The 27,237-nt window shown below is 39.1% G+C and overlaps 1 protein-coding gene across 7 annotated transcripts in view; it reads left to right on the forward strand.

Moving 5' to 3' along the window:
- The window catches only part of NALCN (sodium leak channel, non-selective), a 324,113-nt gene that overhangs the window by 285,556 nt on the left and 11,320 nt on the right, over positions 1–27,237 (forward strand). For all 7 annotated transcript variants that reach the window (XM_060636745.3, XM_078432139.2, XM_060636746.3 and 4 more), the window contains 12 exons: positions 3,315–3,421; positions 10,306–10,426; positions 10,512–10,610; positions 16,228–16,321; positions 16,830–16,936; positions 17,146–17,220; positions 18,265–18,384; positions 21,877–21,945; positions 22,883–23,031; positions 24,030–24,123; positions 25,772–25,904; positions 26,578–26,693. In XM_060636745.3, coding sequence (XP_060492728.1) covers positions 3,315–3,421; positions 10,306–10,426; positions 10,512–10,610; positions 16,228–16,321; positions 16,830–16,936; positions 17,146–17,220; positions 18,265–18,384; positions 21,877–21,945; positions 22,883–23,031; positions 24,030–24,123; positions 25,772–25,904; positions 26,578–26,693 — 1,284 coding nt within the window. The remainder of the gene's footprint in view (positions 1–3,314; positions 3,422–10,305; positions 10,427–10,511; positions 10,611–16,227; positions 16,322–16,829; positions 16,937–17,145; positions 17,221–18,264; positions 18,385–21,876; positions 21,946–22,882; positions 23,032–24,029; positions 24,124–25,771; positions 25,905–26,577; positions 26,694–27,237) is intronic.

A 27,237-nucleotide genomic window follows, 5' to 3' on the forward strand; every position in this document is an offset into this window, starting at 1 on the left:
TTTGTCTTCCTTCTTTGTGTGTCCACCCTTTGCTGTCTTCAATGTCTTCTCTGTTCAGCTGGCAGAGAAGAGCACAGAACTCCCTCCATGCCTGAGGGTTACAGTCAGGGCCAAAAGCAGCACACCTCACTTCAACACACATTTCACCAGCAAGAGCTTGGCCTCCCGAGGCAGGTGGGAGAATGCAACAGGTGGCTCAGTGATGTGTCCTGCAGAAAAACAGGATGAGTGTGGTTACAATCAGCCATCACTGCTACACTATCCATGTGCCTTCCCTTAGGATTCTGCCCTATATTCAAGTAGATTCATGAAGTGATCCAAGTACTGCTAACGTACAAACAGCGAAAGCATTTCCTCTTTCATCCAGGTAAAATAATGCCTTAAGTCCATTAAGACGCGCATACTCAAAAGGCCTAATACAGCTGAACTATAATACCTATTTCTATGTTTCCAACAAATATGGCTATCTAATACAGATTTTACATCAGTATGAAAATTTCTACATTTTCAGAGCTACTGACTGTAAGAATTATTCATTCTCTGATGGTTATAAAATGCATCTTTGCCCAATCAAAGTACATTATCAATTATGTTAATAGTGAGGATTTCAGTAAGTGGCAGAGCAGAAGAGACACCACCTGTGTCTCCAGACGTTCCAGGAACTTCGATAAACCTGAGAAGACATAACAAGGAACATGGCATAAAGGTCATGATGTATCAAATTAGCTAACAAAGGAGGTAATAAAGAACTGATGCGTTAATCCACAAGCTCAGGTAAGCCAAGAAGGGTTAGTTTAGATTCCCACTGTATAGAGGCCGAAAAGATGACAACAACATTTCAAGATGAAACCTACGAGGAATTTTTCAGGACTCAGTATATTAATAACGGCTTAAGAGCATTGTGATTTTACACTCTCTGCTCATACCCAGACCTGGCTAAGGATAGAAGTACAAAGGATAAAGAACTTGTCCAAGGTCACCCTAAAATAAATGGGGAAGCTAAGATTCATGTCAAGGCAGCATGGCCCCAAATTCCTTGCTTTTCACCAGGATGCCAGACAGCCTCACCCACTCAAAGCTGGGCTCCCATGGGCTCAGAAAGACAAACTGGAAGAGGCCAAGAGGCCAAATATATCATGGGGCCTCTATTTGATACACCACAGCACAGCCAACAGGAATAATGTTGTAGATGAATGTGTAGGGTTACTATGAGAACTTAACTGCAATATATTTTAACTGAAACAGTGGGCTATGGAAGAGTAAAAACTGTACGATCACATATATGCATAGGAAAAAAAAACTGGAAGTATATATGCCAAAATGTCAACTGTGTTTATCTTTGGGTTATTGTAGGTAAGTTTATCCACGTTTTTTAAGTTAAAGGGATATCATTGGTGTAAGAAGGCTTTTTATTCTAAGGAATTTTACTGGCAATCCAAAGAGAAGTAATATTGGTATTCACTAAACTAGTGGAAATAAGAATGGAGATGTGGCCCAAGTGGGATGGGGAAAGCCATAGACAATTCTGCATCTTGATGCTGGGGGCCAACAAGGTGCTGGCCCATGGACAGAAACCGGGAAGCTGGGAGGATGCAAGGCTGAAGGTTGAAGGTGACTTTAACTAGGTTAGACTTTGAAGTTCCGTTGAAATATCCCAAGTGTATACACATTATACCCAGGAAAGGGGTTTAGGTTCAAAACATGACAATCACAGGCAAAGAAACAAAGATAAAACAAAAAGAAGAATAAAGACAGAAAATGAGTGAAAATCTTCTTACTCATGTTTTAGTTTTAAAGTCTTTTAAAAACAATGTTATTGGAGATATAATTCACATACTGCACAATTCACCCACTCGGAGTGTACAATTCAATAGTTTTTAGCATATCCAGAGTTGTACAATTGTCAGGCTTAGAACATTTTTTTAAATGTTTATTTATTTTGAGAGAGAGAGAGAGACAGAGAGCACAAATGGGGGAGGGGCAGGGAGAGAGGGAGAGAGAATCCCAAGCAGGCTCCACACTGTATTGTGGAGCCTGATGTGGGGCTTGATCCCATGAAACGTGAGATCATGACCTGAGCTGAAATCAAGAGTTGGATGCTCAACTGACTGAGCCATCCAGGTGCCCCAGGCTTAGAGCATTTTTATCACCTCAAAAAGAAACATTATCTTTTAAGTTTCACCCTTATACTCCTGACACCCCCATCGCAAAACAACCACAAAACTACTTTCTGCCTTATCGAGTTCCTTGTTTTTGACTCTTATATGAATGGAATCGTCTAACATGTGATCATTAGTGGCTGACTTCTTTAATTTAGCATGTTTTCGAGGTTCATCCATGTTGTAGCGTAGGTCAGTGCTTCATTCCTTTGTAGGACTGAAAAATATTCCATTGCATGGATACACCATATTTTATTGATGTAATTTATTCATCCACTGATGAACATTTGGGTCATTTCCACCTTTTGGCTATTATAATTAATGCTATTTACAATAATAATGACATAAACATTCATGTACAAGTTTCATGTAGATATCTGTGTTCATTTCTCTTGGATAAATACCTAGGGTGGAATTTCTGGGTCCTCAAGTAATTCTTTGTTTGATTGTTTGAGGACCTGTTTTCCAAAGTGGCTGTAGCATTTTCCACTCACACCAGCAGTGTGTAAGGGTTCTAGTAGGAGGATTCCAATTTCTGCACAACCTCGTCAAAGTTTATTTGATTTTTGATGATAGCCTTCTTAGTGGATGGCACGTGTTATCCCATCAGGGTTTTGACTTGCATTTTCTGGCTGAATAATGACACTGAGCATCTTTTCATGTTCTCATTGGCCATTTGTATGTCTTCCTTGAAGGAATGTCTGTTCAGATCCGTTGCCTACTTGCAAATGTTTCTAGCGTGAACTTTTACCACTCATCTCTGCAGTCCTTGTCCCTGTTTGCTGGAGAGCTGCCCACATCACTGTTATCACATAAAAACCTCTGTTATTCAGGGTGCCTAGGTGGCTCAGTCGGTTAAGCTTCCGACTCTTGATTTTGGCTTAGGTCATCATCTCATGGTTTGTGGGAGGGACCACTCACCAGGCTCTTTGCTGACAGCGTGGAGCCTGCTTGGGACTCTGTCTCTCTCCCCTCTCTTTGCCCATTCCCTGCTCATGTGCAAATGCTGTCTTGCTCTCTCTCTCTCAAAAATAAGTAAATAAATATTTTTTTAAAAACCTGTTATTCTAGGTTAAAATGTGCTTTCTTATCTTTTCTCTTTTTGGAGTTCATTTTCTGACCAGGCTCCCCCTGACCTGTTTTCTTCTATTTTAGGAGGATTGTAACGGCATATTCAGAATTAATGTAAGCGTGTCCAAGAACTTAAATTTAAAATTAAGACCTGGAGAGAAAAAGCCTGGATTTTGGGTGCCCCGTGTTTGGTAAGCATTTCAGAAAAAGATCCTGAAGAATGTGATATTTATCAGTATAAGGTTTTAAATCAATAAAATTTGGCATGAAAAGTAATTTTGCCAGAGGTGCTAAAATGATTTTAAATAATACAGGACAAAGCCCTGAATTACAACAGGATGCAAAAATACAGTAAATGAGAGAGCAAGTGGTACACTGAGTCCCATGTTGTTTCATGTAACTAATGGATTATCACCCCTCTATTTTTCTAATACTTTGAAGTATGTAACTCGATTCGCATGGCATTAAAAATTAGTGAGGCTTAAAAGACAAAGATTTTCTATCAAATTAAAACTAAACTCGTCCTGAGTTTATATCTTTAAGGGAGAATCTGATATCCTCATAACAGTTGTATAGAAGCCCAAATCAGAAAGCTGTTTCAATTTTAAAACGCATTTACATGGAAGGATTTCCATTATTGAAACGCCGGAAAGGAGTAATCAGTAACACAAATGATTATATCTAACTTTCTCTTTAAAATTCATTTTTCCTGAAAATGGAGTTTTCAAAGCATTTACATCAAAGCTAGAAGTGCCTAGTACCTTCTTTTTCATCCATTTTACTAATGGCGATGAATGAAATCTCTCAGTGGGCTTCATTGATGAACTAAGTGTCCTATTAACTTCATTTGTCCTTTTAAATAGTCATCTGTTTTCTTTTTTTTTTTTTTTTTCATTTTACCTCTTAGAATAACAAGTGAACCACAGCAAAGACTCTGCTTTTGTCACAATTGATGTTTTCTAGGAAATGTCAAAACTCTTTAAAAGAAATTGCATTTCACCCAGTTGCACCCTTAGGACCCATTGCTACCAGCTTTGGCATTTCACTGTTGTGAAATTCACTTTTTTTTTTTTTTTTTTTTCAACGTTTTTTTTTTTTTTTTTTTTTTTTTATTTTTGGGACAGAGAGAGACAGAGCATGAACGGGGGAGGGGCAGAGAGAGAGGGAGACACAGAATCGGAAACAGGCTCCAGGCTCCGAGCCATCAGCCCAGAGCCTGACGCGGGGCTCGAACTCACGGACCGCGAGATCATGACCTGGCTGAAGTCGGACGCTTAACCGACTGCGCCACCCAGGCGCCCCGTGAAATTCACTTTTAAAAACAATTCAGTACAACTTATACTGGGTTTTTATTTTTTTTCAATACCAAAGAATTATGAAAAAAAAAAGATGAATTTGACTGTGTGGCTTCAGCTGGAGCAGGAAGTACATAACACACAAAGATATCCTTATCCCAGTGCTAACTATAAAAGAAGTCTAATTTATATTAAAATAAAATATGAAAGAAACACAAAAAGTTTATTTTTTGTGAGGTGAAAACGCATTATTATACCATAAATAATTTATTTATATCAAGACATCAAATGAGTTTTTTTTTTTTCCCCTGCTGTTTTGGAATTTTGGCAAAAGCTTCAAAGCTGAGGTCACTAAGAGATAAAATTTCATTATATTCCAAAGAAAGCAACACTGCCAGTCCCAGCTGAACTTCCTAAAAGATTATCCACCTCCATCACCCAGCTCCAGGAAAAGAAAACACTATATACTCAGAGACAGCATCGTGAAATTGAGTGAATTCAGTAGACGGTGCTGTGGTCACTCCTGCTTTACTATGGGAAGAGGTCAAGGGTGCTTGTCTCCCCAGCTGAGTGAGTCCCCATGGGGACTGCGTGATATCAGAGATTGATGAGGCAAGAAGAGACACTCATGTAGGCAAGCACTCTTCACCATCCTACAGGGGAGTTATCAGTGTTGGAGGCTCCAAATCATCACTGCCTCGGGCCAGTGATCTGAGCCATCGTGATGGAACTCTGCTCCAAAGGGCTATGTGCTGGAGGGGGGTGCTCCTATTGGAGAGGCTGTGGGGATGTTTCCAGGAATGGGAACTGAGAGTCACCTGAAGACTACTCTCAGCAGGAATGACACAATGGGGCACCCTCGTGCTGAGGATGTTTCAGAATCTAGTGTATTAATAGAAAATTTGAGGTATAATAAAGTCAACAGATCGAAAGACAATTGTCATTGAACAGCTGGTTTGTTACTCATAGTTCCCACTATGGGGCAAACCACACCACAGGAGGCCACACAGGGAAGCCCCAGGGTCAGTCATGAGGCAGAGGGAAAAAGGGAACTGTGGACCAGAGCCTTTATTGTGGTTTCCTTGAGTTGGAATGGGTGAGTCAGGGCAAGCAGGCTTAGGATTAGCTAGTTGAGTAACTTCAATGGGCTCTGAGACACAGGGCTCTCCCTAGTGGTCTGCTACCTGGTGATCAGGGCAGGTGGATAGTGGCCCAAAGGGTGGAAGCCTGATAAAGGAGGTACTTGGGGCTGTAGACTCTGGGTTGGTTGGTCTGTATTTGAAAAGCAAGCCCTAGGGGCTCCTGGGTGGCTCAGTCGGGTAAGTGTCCAGCTTCAGCTCAGGTCATGATCTCGCGGTTCATGAGTTCAAGCCTGGCATTGAACTCTGTGCTGACAGCTCAGAGCCTGGACCCTGCTTTAGATTCTGTGTGTTTCTCTCTCTCTCTCTCTCTGCCCCTCCCCCACTTGCGCTCGGTCTCTCTCTCCAAAGGTAAATAAACATTAAATTTTGTTTGGAAAAAAAGAAAAGCAAGCCCTAGAAAGGACTCTTCCAAGGGGGTGGGAGGGTGATGAAAGAGGCAAGAGGCCAAGGCAGGGTGATTCAGGCATTTTATCAGGTTGTCCAGAGCAAAGTGTGTCCAACACATGCATGGAGGACAGACATTAAAGTATCAAGTGTACAGAAACTAGGAACATGGCAGGCAGTGGGTTCCATGAAAGAATAGTTGCTATGACCAGAGCAACAGTGGCCAGTGGCCAGCAGTGTGAGATATGTGGAATTTAACCTCATTTCTCTACGTCCAACTGCATCCCACTGCCATCTTGTTAAGAATCAGATGGTGGCCTGAAGAGGAGGAAGGAACAGAGTGGTCAGCCCTCTTCTTCCCTCCTCAAACCATGGGTCAGGCTGAGAGGCTGAGGATAGGGTCCTTAAATGGGTTATGGGAACAAGGGTTTGATGTAGAACAAAGTGGACTTTTCAGAATGAGACTCATATAACTGAAAGTGACAAAAAAGCTTTGGGATCTCCAAGATGTCAGGAAGGGAGCTAGAACCCACCGGAAGGCAGTGTTGGGAGAAAAGTAAACCTGTTTCCAGTTGTACCCTCTGACATTCAGCTTGTTCCATAAAAATCCAAATTAACTGAAATGCAATGTTTCATGTAAGTTATTATTTGGGGTTTCAAGTTCAATGGCACTTTAAAAGCATAAGCTGATAGAGGGGCATCACTTGAACACCATAACAATAATGCTTGTCCACTTGTCCAGAATACCATGACTTGGGTTAGTTTTGGTAAAATAAAAATCTTTTGTCAAATAAACACCAGCTATAACTATGATAATTTTTACATTTTCCTTTGTTAGTAAGCTCATCAAGAGTTAGCAGCCAAGATGTTATAGTTTTATATTGGCAAATTTATGATTAAGAAAATAACATATCTGGAGAACTGGCATTAGGGAATGCTTTGATAATTATAATTAGGAAGGCTATAAATATGCACTACCTAATTCAGGAGATAGGCTTCTATATTCTCTGTTCAGATGAGTACATTCATCTTCTTCTGAATCACTCAGACTTGATGAGATAAAAATTACCTTGGTAAAAAGTATAAAATATATATATTACAAATATTGTGTGTTTTGTTTTAAGCAGAGGTCTGGGACATAGGAAAATGGGATGCATAAGAGATACCAAAAAAAGTATTCAGTTTCAATAGATATATTCATTGAGTGCTTACTATTCTCCAGACATTACGCTATTACTGGGGACAAGCTATGGCCCCCAACCCCTAGGAGCTTGAAATGTAATAGAGAACAGGAGATAATATTACAAATAATGTAATATGATTTGCTAAAGGCTTTGATGCTACATAAATAAGCCCCTTAGCTCACTGGAAGCTTACCTGGAGTTGACTTCTAGGTAATTTTAAATTATAGTGTGATACATTCTAGGCAGAAGATCAGATTTTTGTTGAGTCTACAGCTCCAACAATTTGAATATGCTCTTTAAGGAGAAGAATATAAATCTATCTCACTTTTGTAAGTTTAACAGAAACATGACTACTTCCAGCATCTTGGAAGGGCCATTTTGGATAGTGTTGCCCCCTGTATTTCTACATCCAAGGGCTCAGGCTGAGCTCCTCTCCTCCTGGGGGCTCCTTCTTCCCAAAGGAGCAACCCTCTTTATCGCAATCTTGGGACCTTGGGGCGCTTTTCACGGGGAGGTAGAAGATTAACAAAACTCTAAGGTTAGAACCAATGTCTTAGTTTTCTCAATTGGATGGACAAGATTATGATGTTTAAAAAATTTTTTAATTAACTGGAAAAGATTATATACAACATTATATACATATATTATTATATATTATATTATATATATATATGATTATATATTATATACAGGCTTCCAGATCAAGGAAGGGTGACAGGAAAATTACAACAATGGATTAGGCTTGGGATTTATTGAAGTCCTCTGTAGTTATAGGTAAAGTTTAAAACTTTCCAATTTTAGTAGCATGAACATAGCATGAACATCTTAGATGATTAAAACTGATACTTATTTTTTTAATGTGATGTACTCTTCCAACTATTTAAGTCTATGATTCTCCATTTTATTTTTCTTGGTTTAGCCTAAAAGTGTATTTTTAACATATTCTAACTTCTAAAGGATGTGGAACATGAAAGTACTTTGGGATGCTGCATATTCAGCTAAAAAAGCACTTTTACATAAAGAAAATGGATGGGTAAGAAAGTTCAACATCGGATCCGAGAGCTGGCCTGCTTAGCTTAAAAAAAAATCCTTATTCAAGAAAACTGTGGCATCTGCAGAATCCTTACAGCTTCTGTCTGCTGTAAAATATATTAAATTTAATTGAAACCCCAAAGGAAGAAATGGTGGAAAAATCCAAGAGAATATGCTTATACTTTCATATGTAAAAAATATAAATCAGAATCCCAAAATAGGAATTTCTGAGTGGGGCTTTTGCACTATGTGGAAAACGTTTCTACCAATCATCCTTAAACCTTAGGAGCAAGTCAGTTTACTTGCATGGCTTCTTATTAGATCCCCATCTATTTAATGCTTTAAAAAAGAAAACTTATAAAGGTGTATTGCATGATTGTTTCTATGATGTTAAAATTATATATATATATATATATATATATATATATATATATATATATAGTGGTAGAGGGGCACCTGGGTGGCTCAGTTGGTTAAGTGGGTGACTCTTGATCTCAGCTCAGGTCTTCATCTCAGGGTCATGAGTTCAAGTCCCGCATTGGGCTCTGTGCTGTACACGAAGCCTACTTTAAAAAAAAAAAAGGTGTAGGGGCGCCTGGGTGGCGCAGTCGGTTAAGCGTCCGACTTCAGCCAGGTCACGATCTCACGGTCCGTGAGTTCGAGCCCCGCGTCAGGCTCTGAGCCCCGCGTCAGGCTTTGAGCCCCGCGTCAGGCGCTGGGCTGATGGCTCGGAGCCTGGAGCCTGTTTCCGATTCTGTGTCTCCCTCTCTCTCTCTGCCCCTCCCCCGTTCATGCTCTGTCTCTCTCTGTCCCAAAAATAAATAAAAAACGTTGGAAAAAAAAAAATTAAAAAAAAAAAAAAAAAAAAAAAAAAGGTGTAGAAAAATACTAACCCAGATTTTCTCCAGAGTATCACCTTCTGTGAAGGTTAAATTTTGATAAATGAGCTAATAGGAAAAAAAAATGATCAAAATATAATTTGGCCATGCTTCTATAGGCCCACTTTTTTTAGTAGTCCTGGGACCAATTCTCCATCAAACTCAGGAAATACAGTGATAGTCATGACTTTGCAGTGTGTAGTTGTCTAGGTCTCGTAATTATTTTAAATAGTCTAATAAGAGGAAAAAGGAAAACAGTGAAATCTTCTATGGACAAGAAAAATGTTAGACAAGACCCATAATGACTAAGGGAGATGTAATATATTTAAAAAAAAAGATCACTTTCTTTAGTGGGAAGAAAAAAGTAAATACACGTTAGTAAAAAACAAGAAATGCAATAAGCCCCCTCAAAAAAAAAAAACAAACAAAAACAAAAACAAACAAAAAATAATAGTGGAGCCAAAGTGTTTTAAATACCAGCAATCAAGTGTGGATGTAGACAGCATACTGCAATGTTGGGGTCTACAAGAAGTCTCTGTTGAGAACACCCAGAGTTAGTGAGAGAAAAAAAAATCCAACTGGGAGAGAATGATCTGGAAACATGTAGACTACCAGCAAATACCTCTGGTCTCTCAGGGACTTCCAAATGCATCACTACTTTACAAAGTGATGTTCCCATGATGTCACAGAATTAAAGAAAGTGGCTAGATTCTACTCTTTTTATACTTGCTATATTAACATCAGGAATTGTAATTTATCCTTTAGAGAAGTTTTCAATTTTAAAACTATTGCAAAATTCATATCCAAACTCCAGTGCCCCTTTATGAGAATATGCTATGCAGTTTATAACCAGAAAGCATACTTCCAGCCCTCCATATAATCAGGACAAGCCAGAAACATCAAGGAACCTCTAGAGCCAGAACTTGAATTGTTGTGTTTTGTTGTTCGTTAAGAACACCCATGATTACCTAATAATTAATTAAATTTTAAGAAATAATAACATACTCATGCACTTTTCTGATTTAGCAAATGAATGCCATCTAGCCCGCCTTCCAAATGCTAAGTACACCCCGCACCCAAGATTGGAAAGAACTACAGATATTTGCCTTAGGGTGCTTCTCATCGGAATTTCACAGAACATTCTTCTTTCTGACTTGCAGGGCAAATCCTCGGAATTTTAATTTTGACAATGTGGGAAATGCCATGCTGGCATTGTTTGAAGTTCTGTCCCTGAAAGGCTGGGTGGAAGTGAGGGATGTTATTATTCATCGTGTGGGGCCGGTAAGCAAGCACACGGAATCCTTTGAATGTGTCAACAGCTGCTCTCATTTGCTTTGATGAATAACCGTATTTTTCATTTATACAGATGCACGGGATCTACATTCATGTGTTTGTATTCCTGGGTTGCATGATTGGACTGACCCTTTTTGTTGGAGTAGTTATTGCTAATTTCAATGAAAACAAGGTAAGAATTCTTGGTTTGAATACCGCAGGGTTTATTCTTTTCTAGCCACTTGCTTTGAGCTCTCTTTTTCTCACACGGCATGAAGTCGCATTAAACCATAATGTGACTGGTGTAAATAATCTCTATAACTATTTTACAAGCTACCTCATCGCTGCCTTTCAGGCACATTATTTAAGAGCACAGTTCTCTCGCTAAATTTCCCCTTTTGGTGATGGTGTCATTAATTCGCTGACAACTGAAAGGCACATCTCCTATTGTTCAAATTGAAAGGATGTGCAGCAAGTTATTAAAATACAATAGCTGAACTAACTGTGCACTGATTGCAGGTAATATTACTTTCACACAACGTAAATTGGATGCTTCTTTGTAACGCTATAGGTGAACTCACAATTTTGATGGGGCTAGGGTGCAGTAGAAATGTTAAATCCTAATTCATTGAATAAAAAGAAGATTTTCTAATTTCATATAAAAACTTTACATACTTTATGGACTCAGGAAGCATGCTGAGTTCAGAACAACTCTAACAATCACTATAAGAGCTCCCGAATGGGAAAACAGCAAGTGTGGTTTCCTGTCAAAGAGTGAGTTTGGGAGAGAACATTCTATGTCGTTCTTCTGGCCATGGCTGATGTGCACTCTAGTATGTAAGGATCTGTCTCCTGGAATCATAATTGAAGTGCATACAGCTTTTTAAAAATTTTTTTATGTTTTTTTATTTTTGAGAGAGAGAGACAGAATGCAAGTGGGGGAAGGGGCAGAGAGAGAGGGAGACACAGAATCCAAAGCAGGCTCCAGGCTCCGAACTGTCAGCACAGAGCTTGATGGTGGGCTCAAACTCACGAACCGTGAGATCATGACCTGAGCCAAAGTCAGACACTTAACCCAGGTACCCTGGTGGATACAGCTTTTGAGCACTTACCACATACTAAGGTTTACATATGCCATTTTCAGTTCTCACAACTCTGAAATGCACAGTGGAAGAAAACACAGAGTTTACGGAGGTGACATGACTTGTCTGAGGCTTTTAAGGTGTAGAAAATGGGGTCACAATTCAGAAGCGGTGCCCACGCTGCAGAGTCTGAAATTCTTCTGAGAATATAAAAATGTCACTCTGCACTGAATTAAAGCTAGATATGACGCTCCTGTGATTCATGACCAGGACAGGATCGCATGCAAGCACATCCGAGCCCACTGGCTAGGGCAACTGCACATGGGACTGTATCATTCACACACACCCCCACTCCCCGGGCTCTGCATGTGTGGTTCCAGCTACCCAGTTGATGGCCACCATTGATGTGTGCCTAATGAGGATGTTATTTGGTGCGGGCTTTCAAAGGGTGTGGCTTAAAAATCTCCACTTTGGGCCCCAACACTACTCCGACCCACAGAAACATGGGATTTTAGAATAAGAAAGGATAGAGAGAGATCATATTGCCCAGCCCCCTATTTTACTATAACACATTCATAAATGAGTGTCTCTAAGCCCTAAAGTGTGTTCAATTTGATACCAAGCAGAAGGAGGAAGATGGGTCTCTTCTGATGCCATTGAGCCTTGGCACTGGAGCAGACAACGGAGATTCCTGAACAAGAGCAGAAGCCAGTCAGCCAAGTAGAGAGCTTAGGCCCTGCTTGCTCAAAACACCATGATAGGTCCTCTGAGCAGACACCTGATTTCAGGAGAATCAGGTCCTATGGCAGCTCACAAATCAGCGACATAAATGCAGCAACATAAAATGTTCAGCAACCAGAGACAAATATATAATCAATTGCAGCTCTTGAGTTTGGAGGCCTGGCTGAAGTAAGACGAGTATCAGGAGGTCTACTCACAGTACTGGTTGTATTAATGTGCTGAGGGAAGAAAGAAGCATCTTGGCCTTGAGAAGGGGAACACAGACTTAAGAGCAAGTGGGTGCTGGGTGCTTACAGAAAGAGGAAAAGTAGAAGAAAACATGACAAACTTGATTATTTAATTGATAATGTAAATTTATGAGTTATATGAACCATTTAGGAGGGATTTTTTTTCCCAGTAAGCTTTTCAGATGGTAGCACATGAGCTGCTGTATAACAGCATTTATTGATTTATTATTTAGTCATTCAACAGATTTCTTTGAGAACTTAACTGGGGCCAGACCTGGGAACATAAAAACTAAACACACAAACTAAACACTAAACACATAAAGATTTCTGCCCTCATGGAGCTCACATTCTAATGGTCAAACCCAAAGGTATGTAAATAGATTTCCAAATATATAGGCAATAGGGAAATATAAAGATATGGGAGATAAGGCAAGCTTTGGGGGCAACATTTGCACAATTCTGCATTATGCAAATTTATGTCTTCCCTGGAAAATGGAACTTTGTTTTAAAAAGTTCAAAGTTTATACTAGTAATACATATGTATTTAATTTCTCAATTATGAGATAACAGTTTGATTAATAAACTTAATGTCACAATAATAAACTTCCAGAGGTTTTCTGATATTAATGATCAGATGATACCACCGTGCTTATTATTCTTTTGGCTCATTTCAGAGTTCAACTTTCTAAAATATTTTGTTTTGTATAATAAATAAATAATATGAATATCTCTAGCACCCAGAGAACCCAAAATATTTGTTTGCAGATAGTAAGAAAAATGGCTTAGCAATATCAATATCAGAAAAATTAGTTTAAAACAAATATCATTATTAGGAATAAACAGTGTAATTAGATAATTGCAGAAGAAATGAATTACCAGCAAAGTATAGAACTCCTGAACCCTAAAATGTATGAAGCAAAAATTAACCAAATTATTTTAAAAAGCCAGCAAGTCCAAAATCATAGTGAAAGATATTAACATATATCCCTAAGAAACTCATAAATCAGAAAAAAAAAGAAAATATGAGATTTGGCACAATACAAACATTTGATCTACTGGACATATGAATAACCCAGAGTCCAGCAATTTTCAAGTATAAAATGTACTGTCCGCAAGGTCATAAAAAATAGTTACCAAAAAATTAGTAATGTACAGAACATATTCTCTACAATAATAAAAAAAGATAACAAAAGATTCCTCAGATGTTGGAAATATTAAGACAACATTCTAAATAATTTATGAGTAACAGAAGAAATTAGAATAGAAACTCATAAGACATTTAGATAAATCATTTATAAAAATCACATATAAAAGCTCACAAGATATAGATAAATCAATTAGAGGAATTTATAACTTTAAGTGTATGTTCAAGAAAATTCAGAGGTTAATTAGTAATATGTCAGATGTCCAAATCAATAAATTATAATAAGATCAACAAAGTAAAATGGAAGAAAGTAAAAAAGATAAGGACAGAAATTAATGATATAGAAAACAAAGATATTATAAAAGATTCAAGAATGACAAAAGCTTATTCTTTAAAAAAAATTAAACTGACAAACCTCTCTCAAGGCTAAGCATGAACAAAAGTATGGAAAAGGAAAGTAAACAAGCTATGGTGAGTCAAACAGGATGGGTAATGTTACAGAGATAGAAAGTTAGATTTAGAACAGAGCTAAAAGCCCCAGGAGGACCAGGTATATATAAAGGAGAAGTAGCACGACAAATCAGTGGAGAGGGTGAGACCATCAATAAGAGGTGCTGGGGTCATTGTCTAGATATAAGAAATTAAACAGAGATTTCTACCTCATAGCATACTCAGAAATGAATTCCAGAAGGATGAAAGACCTAGCTGTGAAAAGCCATTTTCAACCTTGTAGAATTTATTTTTGACCCTGGAGGAGTTGTGGATTTCTTGACTGTAACCATAAAGTGGAATTCATAAAGAGAGAAATTTACAGATTAGATTACATTAAAATAAAAAGTTTCTGAGACATAAGAAACTTGATAAGGCAAAAAAAAATTTTTTTTAGAAAGCAAGCTAAGACTAAGAGAAAATATTTACAATTCACATAACTGACAGAAGATTAATATCCAGAATACATTAAGAATTTCTATAAAACCTCTAAAAGTAAATATCCAAATACAAAAATGAGCAAAGAATATGAACAGGCAATTCACATAGGAAGATACAAGAATCATCACCCCTATTTACTCATATAAAAAACATTTCATCTCATTGATATTAAAACTAAGGTGGACACATTTCCCACCCATCATGGCCAAATTAAAATATCTAACAATATCAAGTACTGGCAAGAATATTAGGACATTGGAACACTTGGAGATGGCTAGCAGCGAATTTTCTTGGTTGTTTCTCTTTGGACAGCAACTTCACAATATCTGGTAAACATAAAGATGTGTAAATTCCTAAACCCCAGCAATTCCTCTCCTAGAGATTTGCTATTAAGGAAATCTCGTAGGTATTCACCATGAGACTGTAGACATGTACTTATTGCAGCATTTTTATACTACATAAACCTAAAGCAAATAACTTCTGATATATTTGTACAGTGGGATACTCTATGAGCAGTTAAACCAATTAGATCTGGTGTCTAGTGGTATGCAAGACATAGTGTTCAATGAAGATAAAAACAAACTGCATTAAGAAACCCATATTGAATCCCATTTATATAAATTTTTAAAATTCAAAACAAGTATGTTCTTATGTATTGATATATACACAAACAGCAAAAGTCTGAAAGCAATGGGGAGGACACATCCTTAAAGGACAGTCTTCAGCTCTGTAGAAAGAAAGGAAGAATGGGAGTGGGGTGGGGGTTCAGTTTCTTAAACTATATTTCTGCCTTTATAAATTAGTGTATAAATAATGTATAAATTTCTGCCTTTATAAATTAGTGTATAAATAATGTATAATCTGTATACATTATCCATATACAAATAATTTCATGTATAAATACATGACATGTCATGTAATATATTTATATGCATTTTAATAAAGTACTCATATATATATGGTAAAGAATATCTGATCTCACTCAGCCATTTGTCACAGCATTAATTCTTAAAGATTCAAATTCTGTGATTTCATACTGCTTAAAAATAGTTTTGCAATTGAGGCACCTGGGTGGCCTAGTCAGTTGTCTGGTTCTTGATCTCCGCTCAGGTCATGATCTCACAATTTGTGAGATTAAGCCCCGTGTTGGGCTCTGTGCTGACAACATGGCACCTGCTTGGGATTGTCTCTCTCCCACTCTGTCTCTTCCCCTCCCTCACTCACCTTCTGTCTCTCTCAAAATAAATAAAAATTTTGCGACAGTGTATAGCAGAATGATTTTTTTAAAGACACAATCAGATTGACAAGCTACAATTTTACTGCAGCCTTCCCCGCAAAATGAAGGGAAACTAACCACTATTAGAGTGGGTATCCCTTTTTGAAAATTTGATTGTGTAGGGAACCTTCTTTAGATGTTCCCAAACCTGAATATTATACATGTTCGAAGATACCAGTTGAAGGCTGCTGGATCTTCTCTGAGGCTTGTGGCCACCCTTTTTGGGACCCCTCTAAAGACCAAATTTGAGAATTGTGACCATGTCTATCGAACCACCATGGTATTTGAAGAATATCTTTATCATATACTCCCAAATTAGTCCTGTTGGTATCACCACCACCCCATTTGCAATGACCTTGGTGTGGAGTAGATGACATAAGGCCTTTTTCTGCTTTCCTTTGTTTATTAAGGGGACAGCTCTGCTGACTGTAGATCAGAGAAGATGGGAAGATCTGAAGAGCCGACTGAAGATAGCACAGCCTCTTCATCTCCCACCTCGCCCGGGTATCAAAGATGCTCTGATTTTATTCATGTTGGGCACCAGTGTTCGTGATTCCCCAGGAGTCTAAGATTTCAATTAAAATAATAATCGTGAGGCCACTAGGCGGTTGTGCATAAGTTAATATAGAAACAGGCTCCAAACTACAGATCTCTCCATAGGCTATTAAAATCAACCACCCAAAGGCTGTGCTTCAGTGCTCTCAGGATAAGCCCTAATGAAAAAATGAATTTTTAAATAAAATATATTTGTGCTTCGCTCTTAAACATATGAGTGAAATGTATTAAACTGACAGAAATTGAATGATGCGGTTCTCCTTCCAATATAGACGGCGTCATGCACCGTCGTCTTAAATATTCAGAACCAGCCATTCCTGCAAAACACTACACAATAGATTGAACTATAGGGGGAAAAAGGTAATGAGTTTTAAAATGAGCATTAAAGGAAATGAAAGACAAGAAAGTAAATGTGACCTATGTCTGAAATGCCCTTGCCTCAACCTTTCTTTTGCAGATAATGATGGTTTTAGAGCTAAGATGTATGACATTACCCAGCATCCATTCTTTAAGAGGACAATTGCATTGCTTGTCCTGGCCCAGTCAGTGCTGCTGTCTGTCAAGGTACTTTATTTCACAGTGAAGCTCTGAGAAGGACTTTTTCGTTCATTGGTGCATCCAAGATTATTGCAAGGGGCCATATCCATTCACAGTCTACGTTCTTTAGTATAAAAAATTAAAATTCATAGTCATGTTCAAATGAGAAAAAGAGGGGAAGGTCTTTATGTCTCTGATGGATATGGACAAAGACCTGGATGCTGTTTCTCTTACAGTGGGATGTGGAGGACCCAGTGACCGTTCCTTTGGCAACAATGTCAGTTGTTTTCACCTTCATCTTTGTTCTAGAGGTACGGTAATGAGCCATCTGGCTCTGGGGGCTGTGGTGCACATTATAAAGTAAAACAGTGCCCTCCTTTGATAGCACTGACTTTCAGCTCTGTGTTCCATTGCTTTTGAAGTCTTTTTTGGGGAGAGGGGTAGCGTGCTCTTAGGATATTTTCCTTTTTAGGCTGTTGTGCTTAACTTGAACAAAGATTTCACTTTATATTTCAGATTTTTCTAACCGCAGGAATTGCTAACTGCTGTTGATTGTTGTATCTGAATGTTGGCCTGTCTGGTTATGTGAGTTCAAATATTTGTAGCGAACTGCACAAACCACTGTAATTCAGGGACTCAAATTGCAATGTGGTGGCGAAGGGAATTGGCCCAGACAAGATTATTTTAATATATAGTCCACATAATATCACTTTCCAGCACAATCTTCTTTGAAATACAAGCAGATTCTTATTTCACCCTGTACTGGTTGATGTTTCCCAAAATCTATAGTCTTTTACTTGAGGAAGAAAAATGTCTTGCTCTCAGAACTAGTCATAAAACAAGGAGAAAAGAGCATGGAGATACAGATTTGTAACCTATCCTACTTTAAAATTTAGATAGTGGATCAATCTATATCTGTATCTCTATCTATCTATCTATCTATCTATCCTATCATCTATCATCTCTTAGTAATAAATTCTCTCTTTGGTTTCTACATCCTCTAAAAATGTGTGCCCCAATGGGGTGCCTGGGTGGCTTAGTCAGTTGAGCATCAGACTCTTGATTTCAGCTCAGGTCATGATCTCATGGTTCATGAGTTCAAGCCCCATGTCAGGCTTTGCGCTGACAGCTCTCCCCTCTCTCCCTCTTTCTCTCTGTCTGTCTGCCCCTCCCCTGTTCTTGTTCCCTCTCTCTTTCCCCCTCTCTCTCTCTTTCTCTCTCTCAAAAATAAATAAACATTAAAGAAAATTTTACATTAATTTAAAATGATGTAAAATTATGTGCCTTAAGTTAACACATTTCAATATATGTTGAACACTCAGCCTCTATTTACTGTCTACATTATTTTCCCCCAGGTTACAATGAAGATCATAGCAATGTCGCCTGCCGGCTTCTGGCAAAGCAGAAGAAACCGGTACGACCTGCTGGTGACATCGCTTGGCGTGGTCTGGGTGGTACTTCACTTTGCCCTCCTGGTATGCATGTAATAGAAGTTTATTTTAGCTCATAACTTCAGTTCAGGTAACCCTGTTTCCAGTCTCATTTCCCTCTGTGTCAGCCTACCCTCAGGTGTCTGATTAACCTCCTACATCCAGCTTTGACCGTGATAGGCCCTCAGACATGCTTGCATGTACATTCCCCTACACTCTTCACACAAACAAAATCTGGCCCCTCAGAGTCCTAGAGTGTGCAAATCAGAAGGAGAAACTTGAAAATGTCTGGTTTAACTCTCATTTTCCCAAAGGATGAAAATAAGAGAGAGAAAAAAAAAATGGAAACAGAGATTACGAGATCTGCCTAAATTCACATGCAAGCTGGTATCAGAAAACTCAAACCCAGTCTTTTGAATTGAAATGTAGCATCAATGCGACTACACTATAATCAGTATTTCACAGTGGGATTCTCAGGCACTTTAGAAGCCTTATTTTCTACTAAATATCCAGCAGCCTTTTCTCTAAAGCATATCGTTCTTTGTGTTTATACCTGAGTTCTCGCCAGCTTGCCTAAAATGCCTTGAGCCTCTCCAACTTCCATTTAGTCTGTGGTCCAGCTCAAAACCTACACCCGTGGATATGTCTGATTGAGATCTAGAGCCGTGTTGTCCAGTAGGAATAAAATGTGACCACGGATGTAATTTCAAATTGCCTAGGAGCCACATTAAAAAAATTAAAAAGGAACAGATGTTGTGGCGCCTGGGAGGTTCAGTCAGTTGAGCGCCCAACCCTTGATTTTGGCTCAGGACATGATCTCAACTGTTCATGGGATGAAGCCCTGCATTGGGCTCTGTGCTGAGAGTGGGGAGCCTGCTTAGGATTTTCTCTCCCTCTCTATCTGCCCCTCCACCACTTGCATGGGCTCTCTCTCTCTCTCTCTCAAAATAAATAAATAAACTTTTTTTAAAGGAACAGATGGCATGAATTTAATAATGTATTTTAAGCTACCATATCTAACGTACTATCATTTCAATATGTCAGCAATATAAAAATTATTAAGAAAACAGGTTACATCCGTTTTTTTTTTGGTACTAAATCTTTGATTGAATGTGTATTTTATATTTACAGCACATCCTAATCTAGACTCACTACATTTCAAGTGTTCGGTAACCACATGTAGCTGGTGGCTACCATACTGGACAGTGGAGTTCTAGAAGCCCCTACTCTGGGCTCCACCATTTTCCAGGCTTGATCAAGTTATTTGTCTTCAGTGATCTTTTGCTCCCTGCTCTGAACTTGGGGATATAACTTCATAATCTATCCATTCTACATGGGCATTATAAAGATAAAGCATGTGAAATTTTTCTTTTTTTTTTTTTAATGTTTATTTTTAAGAGAGAGAGACATAGTGCAAGGGCGGAGGGTGGAGAGAGAAGGAGACACAGAACCTGAAGCAGGCTCCAAGCTCTGAGCTGTCAGCACAGAGCCCAATGCAGGGCTCGAACTCCCAAACCATGAGATCATGACCTGAGCCGAAGTCAGACACTTAACCAACTGAGCCACCCAGGCACCCGTAACATGTGAAATTTTTCTAACTGTAAAAAGTACAACACCCCAACACATTATCAATACCTTCTCTTTTTTGTTACTCTTCCTCAACGCCAGCCAAAATTAATATTATCTCATTTTCCTGCTCTCTTCTATCTGTTCTTCCATCCTCCCCGGTGTTAGAGTCATGCCAGAAAAGTTCCATCAAACAGAGAACCCATTTGTACCTCACAAAGGGTGTGCTTTAGTATGAAATTTCCGTGCTCAGGCAGATAGGTATTGAGTGTCCTTCTTAAAACAACTGTCACCGTCAGCATCAGGGGCTGTGCCAAGCCTAGGTGGACTCTCAGTCACCCTGATCCATTTCCTCGAATAATGAGTGGTTTTGAGCACTAAAGATGTGTAAGTCACCGTGCTGGAGATTGAGAAGAATGCACAGATCAAAACAAAGGCAGTCATTGCTCTCATGGACATCACAGCCTGGAAAGTTTGTGTTTTGTTTTGTTTGTTTCGTTTCAAAGTTTCACGCCAGAATGTTTCATCATGATCCAAGAGGCTGGGAGGGCAGGTGTGGTTTGGGACAAGTAGACATTCATGGAACGCTCCCAAGTCAATGAGAGTTGCAGCCATAGTGAGGCAGATGGAGGAGAGACACGTATTCCTGCAATGACACAAACGAGTGGGAGGTGGCTGCGTCAGAGAGGTTCTGGAAAGTGTCCCTGCAGAAGTGACGATTGGGTTCAGCCTGTAGGATGAGGGTATGTTGGTGGCTGTCCCTGTGATGGAATGCTACGGGAAGGAAATAGTGTGCCTGGAGTAGAAGGAGCAAGGGGCACATGGCACAAGGTCTGGACGGGACTTCTCAGGACCAGGTGAAGGATGGGGGTGCTGTCACTTCCAGAATGCGAAGTGAGAAAGCCTCTATAGCAAATCTGGAACTAACATAGAAAGGGGAAGAAAGGTCCATGTTTTTAGCTTTCCCTAGACAAATATAGCCAAAAACTATTTGGTCCAAAAGAAGAGTAGGGCAGGCTTCCTAATCCTAGATGTCCCAGAGAGGACATCTCACACGGGAAAGACTAACTTGCCTATTCTGCCCGACTGCTTTTGTTCTTTCCCAAGAAGCTTCCGTCCTGGAAAAACACTCATCCTCCACTCTACTTTGCACTCTCTGTGGCCTATTGTGAAGGGAGATGCAGTATTTGTTCCCATCTAAGCTATTTCTATGCAGAAACATTCATTTCCTTGTACCTCAAGGATATTCAGCGGACCCCCTTCCCGGGGGCCCATATGTGACAGTTGTCATTTGGCGAGGCGAGACTCCTTGAGAAAAGTCACGCTTTGGCATCAGTTTAATGCCACAGTTGTTATTGCAGCTCTAGCTGGTGGGATCTTTGTTTCTGAGATGAAGCTTTCTTAGTCATAAAGGGCACCCAGTCATCTCTTGCTGCCGATTACACACTTGAAGAATGAGCTGGATGTGTTTCTGGGCAGGACAGACATTCTCTGCAATCAGCTTACACGAATGTGGCCGGCTGGTCTCCAAAGTCTCCGGAGACCTTCTGAGAAGAGGAAGCTGACCTCCTGCAATCTTTTCCAACTCTAGACCTTCTTTGCCAGGGTTCCTGCATTTTTGGTCTCACTTGACATCCTCATGTTGCACTGTTACCCTGAGTTTTTCTTGCTCCTCAAAGGAGCCGGTCACTATTTTATGTAAAACTTATTTTAGTTTTAAAATACAGAATTCAGCTGAGCAAAACAGAGACCGAAGTTTCATTTAAGATTTGATTTTATAGCTAATATTTATTCATGAGTTTTGGCAGTGACCTTTTCAGCACCTTTTAAAGATAAATTTCTTATAAGAATTTTCACATTTTATTAAACTAATTACTCAGTAGACTTCACAGAAGACTTAAAATGAAAACTGGAATTGTAACAAGATCTCCTGTGCACGTGGCGAGTGGCTCTCTTCTGTTTAAATTTCAGAACGCGTATACCTACATGATGGGTGCCTGTGTGATTGTTTTCCGGTTTTTCTCTATCTGTGGAAAGCATGTGAGTACGTTGTAAAGGATACTATCAACGGTTGCATATGCACAGAAGAAAGGAGCAATGCCTGATTGACTTCAGCTGTCCATCTGGGTCTTCAGGGCATTAACTTCAGGAAGTTAACAAATTGGTAGTCATCCTAAGTCCAAATGAGCAAATATTGAATATTAAAATGAATCGGCAGCTTAGTTATCTTGTGATACATCTCCTGACATTTCTGTTCTTTTATTTCTTCTTCATATTGGCTAAATTAACTCAGTCATCAACTAAAGACAACATCTCAGGCATGAAAGCGAAAACCAATGCTCTTTCTTAATACTTCTTTATTTTTATTGTTTCTATCTGAATAAGCTTACTTTACTGGAAAGAAAAATCATCTTTAGTGAAGATTCGTGATTCTATGACCCCAGATTTCTTTATATTCTTTGCTATTGTTCATGCATATATTCCACATATATTTTTCATTTTTTAATGTAATTTCCTTTTTCGCTACTGACACTGTTTCATATACGTTCCATATATTCACGTATTCAATACGTGCTATTTGATGGTATTTAGTATTTTGCCATTGGTTAGGTTTGTTTTTGTGAACATCTGTTTGTGGGAGAATCCTGAGCCTACTTGGTGGAATAGGCCAAAAATATACAGCCCTTATCATCGAGACTTGGGGAGCAAAAGTAGAGAAAATAGAAGCAAGGAATTTTAGGGAGAGGCGTTTATTAATTTGGCTGAAAAGGCTGAACAGTTGGAAATACAAGTCGAATTTCTCTCTAATGTTTTTTGAATAATATTTAGATTAATACCCTTTATTAAGAACTAATTCAAAGCAATTTTAAAATGAGGGTCACTCTCGTGCCACCTGCTTACCTGTTACTTACTTCCCAGGCTCCCCATGGCTGAGTGAATTAAATATTCATTTCTGTCTCCCCACATCTCCATATAGGTAACACTAAAGATGCTTCTCCTGACGGTGGTCGTCAGCATGTACAAAAGCTTCTTTATCATAGTGGGAATGTTCCTACTGCTATTGTGTTATGCTTTTGCTGGAGTTGTTTTATTTGGTACTGTGAAGTATGGAGAGAACATTAACAGGTTGGTGTGGATTTCTCTCCCTATTCATTTATCAAGCAAACTTTTTTTTTTTTTTTTTCCTTCCCCTCCCCCATGGGTTTCTGTTATGTTTCTCAGGATCCACATAAGAGTGAAACCATATGGTATCTGTCTTTCTCTGTATGGCTTATTTCACTTAGCATCACACTCTCCAGTTCCATCCATGTATCAAGCAAACTTTTATAGTCATGAAATCAGGAATCAAAACCTGAATGACTTTTGTCTATCAAAGACAGGAGGAAGGGGAAACAATGAGTTGGAAACTAAAACAAAATGTCCAAATTTTAAATGACATTTTTCTAATTAAAAACAGTCTACACATTTAATTTAGAAACCTTGTCTCCGTAATATTACCAAAATGTAACAGGAACCCATAATTCCAAATCTACCACTACACAGGAATAACCACTTGTAATTTCCCGGTGAATTTCTATCCACCTACTGCCAAAAAACAACATATTCTTTTTTAAATTACACTTTGAACTGATTTGGGGTTTTCTTTTTTTTTTTTTAACAAAGCAAAACATGGGAAACTATATTCCCAAAATGGTTACTATATACGAAAAGCATTTTTCAGAGATTATCTTTAATTTTGGGAAGCACTTCATAGTTTTTTAAAAAGGAATTATACAACACATTATATACAGATGTGTTTTGTTGCAGAGATTGCTTATTTGATACATGACAGCTCTACTTTTTATAGCAAAATCCATGTGAAAGAAGGAATCAGTTTTACTTGTCAAAATTGGAACCCTTAGCCACTCAAGATGCATGGCCACAAAATGGTGGCACCATGCTAGGGTTGGGTTAGACAGCTATGCTTGAGGGCAAGTGTGAATAACAAATTAAGAAGATATAACCTTCAGACATGGTGACTTAACAACCACATCTGCTCCAAAATCTACCTGCTTTAGTGGTAATACCTTACTACTTCATGACCAACTATATTACCCACATTCTGGTTTTTCCTCCTTCATTAGGCATGCAAACTTTTCCTCAGCTGGCAAAGCCATCACCGTACTGTTCCGAATCGTCACAGGCGAAGACTGGAATAAGATTATGCATGACTGTATGGTAAACTTCTCTTCATCACTAACAGTGCATCAACTTAGAACCAAATGAAACTCTTTGCAGTGCAGTATATCAGCAGCCTTATCCTCGTCAGCATCAAGACTTTGTGTACAAAACACCTATCCTGGCTATTTAGTCCGTAAAGTTGCATCCTTTTACATTGCAGTATATGGCCATGTGCAGGAAGAATATCCAGTGAACCCAGCTTGAGCTATTGTGGTTCCATCTGGCAGATACGCATTCTGTTGGCATTGTTCTTTCCCTCCCACCTTTAACACTTTGGCAGTCAAGTACAAACAGGGGAGTTCCTCTTCTTTAATTGAATTTATTCAACAGATATTCACTGAGCGCCTGGCTTATACTGGACCATATGCTAGGAGCTCGGTGTTCCCTGATTCCAAGGCATGCTCAAGGTGCTTACGGCAAGGCCCTGAGCTACACCCTCCCTTTTCCTCCTCGTGTTCACATCTCCCTTAAAGCATCGGCTCCATCAGGAATCCTGCCCCACACTAAGACTGCAGTGACATGTTCCTACAGCACTCTGTGTTTCTCCTTTGTAGCATGTATCACAGCTATAGTGAATTACTGGCTTGATTATTCCATCTCTATTTCCTCTCTCTCAACCTCCAGAACAACACTGTCCAAAAGAAATTTCTGCCATGATGGCAATCTGCTCTGTCTAATGCAGTAGCCATATGTGGTTACTGAGCCCTTGAAATGGGACTAGTGCTCCTGAGCAACTGAATTTTAAATTTCATCAAACTGTATTTGATGTTCATTAACATACATTTACATTTTAATAGCCACATGCAGTCCGTGGCTCCCATGTATAGCTTTAGACCGTCAGCAACATGAAGGAGGGACAGACTCTATGTCTTGCTTACCTGTCTGTCTCCAACATTGGGTATAAATCCAGCACATAGTAGGAGCTAAAGAACTCTATGCATGAGTGAATGGGGACAGAATTTACCAAATCAAATATAATATGAAGCAGAATTAAATAGATTCTAAATATACAACAAGCAGAGTGCTACAACTGCTTCTTCTGCGGAAGAAGGAGCTAGTCTCTCTGGCTGAAAGAAGCCAGGTTTCTCTGAGGTGACGGCATTTTATTGGGCCACTAAAGACAGGGTGGGGGGACTTTTGATAACCTGAGTCTAGTGCTCTTCTGTAAAGTCCCATAATGGTGCCCCAAGAATGAAGATTACTGGTTTCTTCTTACACAATTTGAATGTGAATTTGCTATGTATAACAAATCTTCATAAAGCTTAACCCATTAGTTAGGTCAAAGAAATTTTTTAAATGCTTTTTTTGACTTTCTGCAGCTCCCATCACAAGAACTACTTACCATTCAGGACTAGTGCAGGTGGCAGAAAGAATGTGTCTTGGAAGAAAGGGAGTTTATTTTCATTATGCTTCTAAAATGGCACTGAACTTGAGATTCCCTGAGACTGACTAGAAGTGTAGAATAAAGGAAAGATTCTTTTTGATTTTTGCCACGGATGATGTACTCAATGTACGTGGCTTTTGGGAGATTAACTTTGAAGTTTATTATGTTTTATGCGGTGAGGGATAGTTCACAAACTATAGCATGTGCACAAATTCGTATTCTTCACTCTGACCCCTCCTCCCTCTCCCCCATCGCCCACAGGTCCAGCCTCCCTTTTGTACTCCAGATGAATTCACATACTGGGCAACAGACTGCGGAAATTACGCTGGGGCACTTATGTATTTCTGTTCATTTTATGTCATCATTGCCTACATCATGCTAAATCTGCTTGTAGGTAAGTGATGTTCACTGAATATGTTTTAATATCTTTAAACCCAGGTACTTAGATAATTACGTACAATTTTCAAGTAATTATCCCAGATTGCTTGGGGCGGGTATTTCATGGCATTAATTATAAATTGTTGCCTCTCGATCCAGAAGCTGAAAAGACCTTTGAAAGGCATGTTAATGACAGTTGATTGCAATTTCAAGAGTTGTCCTATTAATTATGATCATTAATTTCAAAAGAGCTCTTCTCATGGATTGAGTTGAAGAAATCTCAGAAAGGGCTACCTTTATGGCCTTGAAACATCACAGTTATGTTTCTGAAAGATACATGGTGTTCACCCAGGTGTGGGGCCACCCAGAACCCAATCTGACCTTTAAATACTGCCCTGGAACTGTCAACTAAGAGTGAAAGCCAGCTGGCATGGATATCTCCACACACAGAATGTGTGTTTATGCTCATGACCCTCATGTTTTGGAAAGGCAGGAGCTGGATAAATAGCTTAATCCAAGTGTAAGTAAGATATGCCAACTTGGAAAACACACTAAAAAACACTGTAAAAATTTGGCTTGTGATGTAGGTGATAAAATCCATTATTTATAATAGATGTTTTACTTTTTCTAAAAAATGACAGATTAGCATAATTATCTAACTTCTCCATTTTTCTTTTTTCTTTTCTTAGCCATCATTGTGGAGAACTTCTCCTTGTTTTATTCCACAGAGGAGGACCAGCTTCTAAGTTACAACGATCTTCGCCACTTTCAAATCATATGGAATATGGTGGATGATAAACGAGAGGTAGGAAAGGGGGCCATTGCTTCATGCCCACCCCCAAAGAGATTCCCTGCCCTGCCGCAGACATTTAAGTAGTCTTGCTGTCACCAGTAGACATCTATTGAATTTGGAATGGCCATTGTGAATTGTAGAAAGCCATCATTGACCGTTCAGCAAAATATGCTAGGAAGGGAGAGGGACAGAATGGTCCCCTGTCCAACCGTGGATGCCCTCTTCTTGGACATTCAGAAAGTCATCAAGGAGAGGAAACCAAGGAAGCTCTGAGGAAACCAGCCCTAGGATGAGAGCAGCAGAAGTAGTGAAGTTCAGATCACCAGAGCGATGGCGTAATACAGAGCCACAAACAGCCACACATAGCAATCCTGATTAGAAGTGCAAAGGAACTACTTAGTGGTTTCTGAAGGTTATTTTTTAAATTATTTTGGACTTATTCTTTGAATGCTTTAACCATAAAGCTTGCCCAAGATTTCCTGGAATTAGCCAAAGCAACAATATCTCATTCTCTAGCTGCTGCTGCTGCTCTTTCTTTTCCCCTTTCTTCATCCCT

Source organism: Panthera onca, chromosome A1 (assembly GCF_046562875.1).
Source record: "Panthera onca isolate mPanOnc1 chromosome A1, mPanOnc1 haplotype 2, whole genome shotgun sequence".
Lineage (NCBI taxonomy): Eukaryota > Metazoa > Chordata > Mammalia > Carnivora > Felidae > Panthera > Panthera onca.